Genomic DNA, 3,164 nt, shown 5'->3' with positions numbered 1-3,164 from the left:
GACAGGGTGCCAACATAAAACTTCTTTATTAACCAAGAAAATAGGTTAATAAAGAAGTTTTATGTTGGCACCCTGTTAAGTTAACCGACCGATTAGATTAACTCGCGTTGGTGAAACCGGGCCTAAGTTTATAAAATTTAAATTCCATTCTTGTCAACCTAAAATATGTCATATAGGAATTGAAGAACGACACAGAAGAGAAGAGAAAATTGCTGAAGGAGATAGAACAGCTGAGGATGGAGGAACAGGAAATAAAAAAGCAAATTGTTCAGTTCAGTGGTGTCGAACCGGAAGTAATTGCAGAAATGAATGAAAAAGCGGAGGTATAATCAAAATAAAATTAATCGGAATTATATAATAATTATAACAGTTCTTGGATCGTGGACTAAGGCCTAAAGGCCCGTGTCCACGATGCTAGGTCCGAATTCTAGAACCGAGAAATGTGTAGCCAATCAACGTGCACCTTTTAAGGCCTATGTCCACGATGCCAGCCAATCAACTCGCAGCTATTCCATAAAAGCTGCAAGTTAATTGGCTACACATTTCTTGAAACTAAAACCTGGCCAAATTCTAGCATCATGGGCATAGGTTTCTAGAGACTCTCTACTCTACACTTGTTGCTCTTTTGTCATAATATATATAACATTCTGTTTAGAAATACAAAGATGCAGCCAATATATGGACAGACAATATTTTTGCTGTACAGAACTGGTGCAAGAATAAATTCGACATCTCTAAACAAGATCTTAACAAACAATTTAACATTCCCGAGGACTTTGACTACTTAGAATAAAGGAATGAATCTGATCGTTTAAATGTTCATACGATTTACTGTCAATAAATAATTTTTGTGTAAATAGACCATTCGACTGTCGTCCAAGTTCAAGTTCCAAGAAATATGTAGCCAATGAACCTGTAGCTTTTCCATATAAAGGAACTAGAACTTTGATCAAGTTTCAACATAATGGACACAGGCCTTTAGATCTAAAAATGTAAACCGGTCAGACGCAAGTGCTTGCTGAACGCTCAGTGAGCAGTGGTGTTTTCTGAACGTAGCCAACTTCTCGCCAGTTTCTAGGGAAATACTTGCGATCCACTCCGACAGAGGTAATTTTACGAACGTCACTTTTGGCGCCATTTGGAGTATGTGTGTATGTCACGCACATACATTCCATTTGACGCTGGTAACGCACGTGAAAAAAAAGGAAAAAAAAGAAAGCATCGTTCGTCCTTTTAATATTTGCTAAACAAGAGTAAACTGATTCTAACAACCTTACAAGCACTACGAAAGAAATTGAACGTACCCTTAACCGCCTAACCTGGCGAAGATGATCGTGCCGATCAAAAGGTATTTATCAATTATAGATTCCACTCATTTTAGAACACTGACACATTTCTGCTGTATGTCAAACAAATCTTCGCGATGATCTTTTAGAGACGGAGACGTAAAGACTTGGGCGATCATAGATCTTCAGGGCGATCTAAAGTTCGAAAAAGTCGATTCGAATCCAGATAATCAATTACTCGGCGATCTTCACTTCACGAAAGCTGGAGTGCCAATTTTAATTATCGGTATTCACGTATTGCACGGGAAGGAAATAACACTTGACCGGCCGCTGATTGTACTGGAGAGGCGTCGTGATGCAGGAAATGAAATGATCGAGGAAGAAGCCACGGTAAAGACGGAGTACTTGATTAAAGCTATAGTGAAGAGGAAACTCGTGTTCAAGTCACGGCCGAAGCCTATAGTCACCAACGTACCGAAACCGTGTTAACCTGGACTCGCAGTGAACCTTCACGTTCGCAAACAGCTACATAAAATGATCTCGTTTTATTAGTTGAATTAAGTTAATGCTTAAGAATACAAAATGGTAATATACATTAAGATCTTAGATTCTCGTCGGTTCAATCCTTCATCTCGCCCTCCTCGTCCGACTCCTCCACTCCTCTTATGTACATAATATTGTTACACCTGATCAACACTTCGCCGAGGTTCCCGGTGCAGTTGCCGTCTATGTGCTCCTCGGTGTTCGCAAGCTGCAGATTCATGTACCCATCGACCGAGACGAGATAGCCCTTGTACTCGTGGCCCCATTTTAACTTTACCATCACCGGCTTACCGGTCAAACCGTTTAGGAACGGCTTGGGGTTTATTGGCATCGTCGCAGCCATGGTGTAAATATGTAACCTGTAAAAGATACGTACAAGATACACGTTGCTCTATGCGGTCTACACAAATTGAGTATTTGTAACGCGGTGTTTGTGCTCCTTCGAGAATACATGAGATTGTTAACTTTTCAACATTCACGTGCACAGCGTCTTCCGGCGCGCCGATTACGTCCAAGTAAACGCATACGTGATATGCGATAACGAGACAATAGCACTTCTCGTGGCAGATCTTAATGAAAGCGCATATTACGTCGCAAATAAGAGACGCGTGCCTTTACTTACTTTCTAATTGAAGTGTAAATACAAAAATTTTTCGCACACACCGTGCCGATTAACCTCGAATGCACAAGCGTGCCCGAAATTTCTATGCTCCTTCTCGCACGCAGAGCCGCCAACTGCGGGAAAAATTAATTCCACGGTTTCCAGAAACAAAGCCCGACGCCTGTGATTGGCCGCGCTGGTTCCGCGCATTCCGTTCTTGAGTATTGCGTGGTCTACATGCGAGTCGCAGAGTCGTAGTCGTAAGAATAATCGACTGCGATTGGTCAATTTCGTCAGACACATAAGAATTGACCAATCATAGTCGACTATTCTTACGACTATGACTTTACGACTTCTATGTAGACGAGGCTTTAGGTTTCTCTCTGTTGCAGTCGGGAGCATAGTGTAAGGATTACATGGGATGTGTTCGAAAATGGATTTAGTTACTGCCAGTGAAAACAGTATAGTTGGTAGCAATGAAAATTACTGGTGCTGCGTTTTTCGCACGCCAGTAAAGTCAGAAAGGCTGAAGGCAGACAACCATCCGTAAGCGCTTACGGACTTCCGTAAGCCGTAAACTTACGGTAAGGCAGAGAAAAACTTAAGCCGTAAGCGCTTACGGATGGTTGTCTGCCATCAGCCTAAGGCTGGGTCTACATTGGATGTCGTAAGTCGAATAATGAACTGTGATTGGTCAATTTCCCAGCCTTACTGACTTTACTGGCGTGCGAAAA

The 3,164-nt window shown here is 41.8% G+C and overlaps 3 protein-coding genes across 3 annotated transcripts in view; 2 read left to right on the top strand and 1 right to left on the bottom strand.

The window, feature by feature from the left end:
• Positions 1-859, top strand: part of LOC105559169 (meiotic nuclear division protein 1 homolog) — a 3,165-nt gene extending 2,306 nt beyond the window's left edge. The window contains exons 4-5 of the mRNA XM_012007271.1: positions 177-323; positions 656-859. Coding sequence (XP_011862661.1) covers positions 177-323; positions 656-793 — 285 coding nt within the window. The 3' untranslated portion in view covers positions 794-859. The remainder of the gene's footprint in view (positions 1-176; positions 324-655) is intronic.
• An 85-nt stretch (positions 860-944) lies between these two features.
• Positions 945-1,880, top strand: LOC105559167 (chromosome transmission fidelity protein 8 homolog). Its single transcript, XM_012007269.1, has 2 exons — positions 945-1,348; positions 1,436-1,880. The coding sequence occupies exons 1-2, from the start codon at positions 1,329-1,331 to the stop codon at positions 1,773-1,775; spliced, it is 360 nt and encodes a 119-aa protein (XP_011862659.1). The 5' UTR covers positions 945-1,328; the 3' UTR covers positions 1,776-1,880.
• On the bottom strand, positions 1,813-2,590 carry LOC105559168 (small nuclear ribonucleoprotein F). Its single transcript, XM_012007270.1, has 2 exons — positions 2,452-2,590; positions 1,813-2,188 (listed from the first exon to the last, which is right to left on the bottom strand). The coding sequence occupies exon 2, from the start codon at positions 2,170-2,172 to the stop codon at positions 1,906-1,908; it is 267 nt and encodes an 88-aa protein (XP_011862660.1). The 5' UTR covers positions 2,173-2,188; positions 2,452-2,590; the 3' UTR covers positions 1,813-1,905.
• Positions 2,591-3,164: the final 574 nt, after the last annotated feature.

The sequence above is a fragment of the Vollenhovia emeryi genome, unplaced genomic scaffold (assembly GCF_000949405.1).
Source record: "Vollenhovia emeryi isolate VEMERY1.0 unplaced genomic scaffold, V.emery_V1.0 DF939288.1, whole genome shotgun sequence".
NCBI lineage: Eukaryota > Metazoa > Arthropoda > Insecta > Hymenoptera > Formicidae > Vollenhovia > Vollenhovia emeryi.
Note: the sequence above shows the minus strand (reverse complement) of the source record. Positions and strands in the feature narration are given on the sequence as shown.

Coding starts and splice junctions, on each gene's coding strand:
- LOC105559167 (XM_012007269.1), top strand. CDS start 1,329: ATGATCGTGCCGATCAAAAG. Junction 1,349..1,435: donor ATGATCGTGCCGATCAAAAG/GTATTTATCAAT, acceptor ATGATCTTTTAG/AGACGGAGACGTAAAGACTT.
- LOC105559168 (XM_012007270.1), bottom strand. CDS start 2,172: ATGGCTGCGACGATGCCAATAAACCCCAAGCCGTTCCTAAACGGTTTG.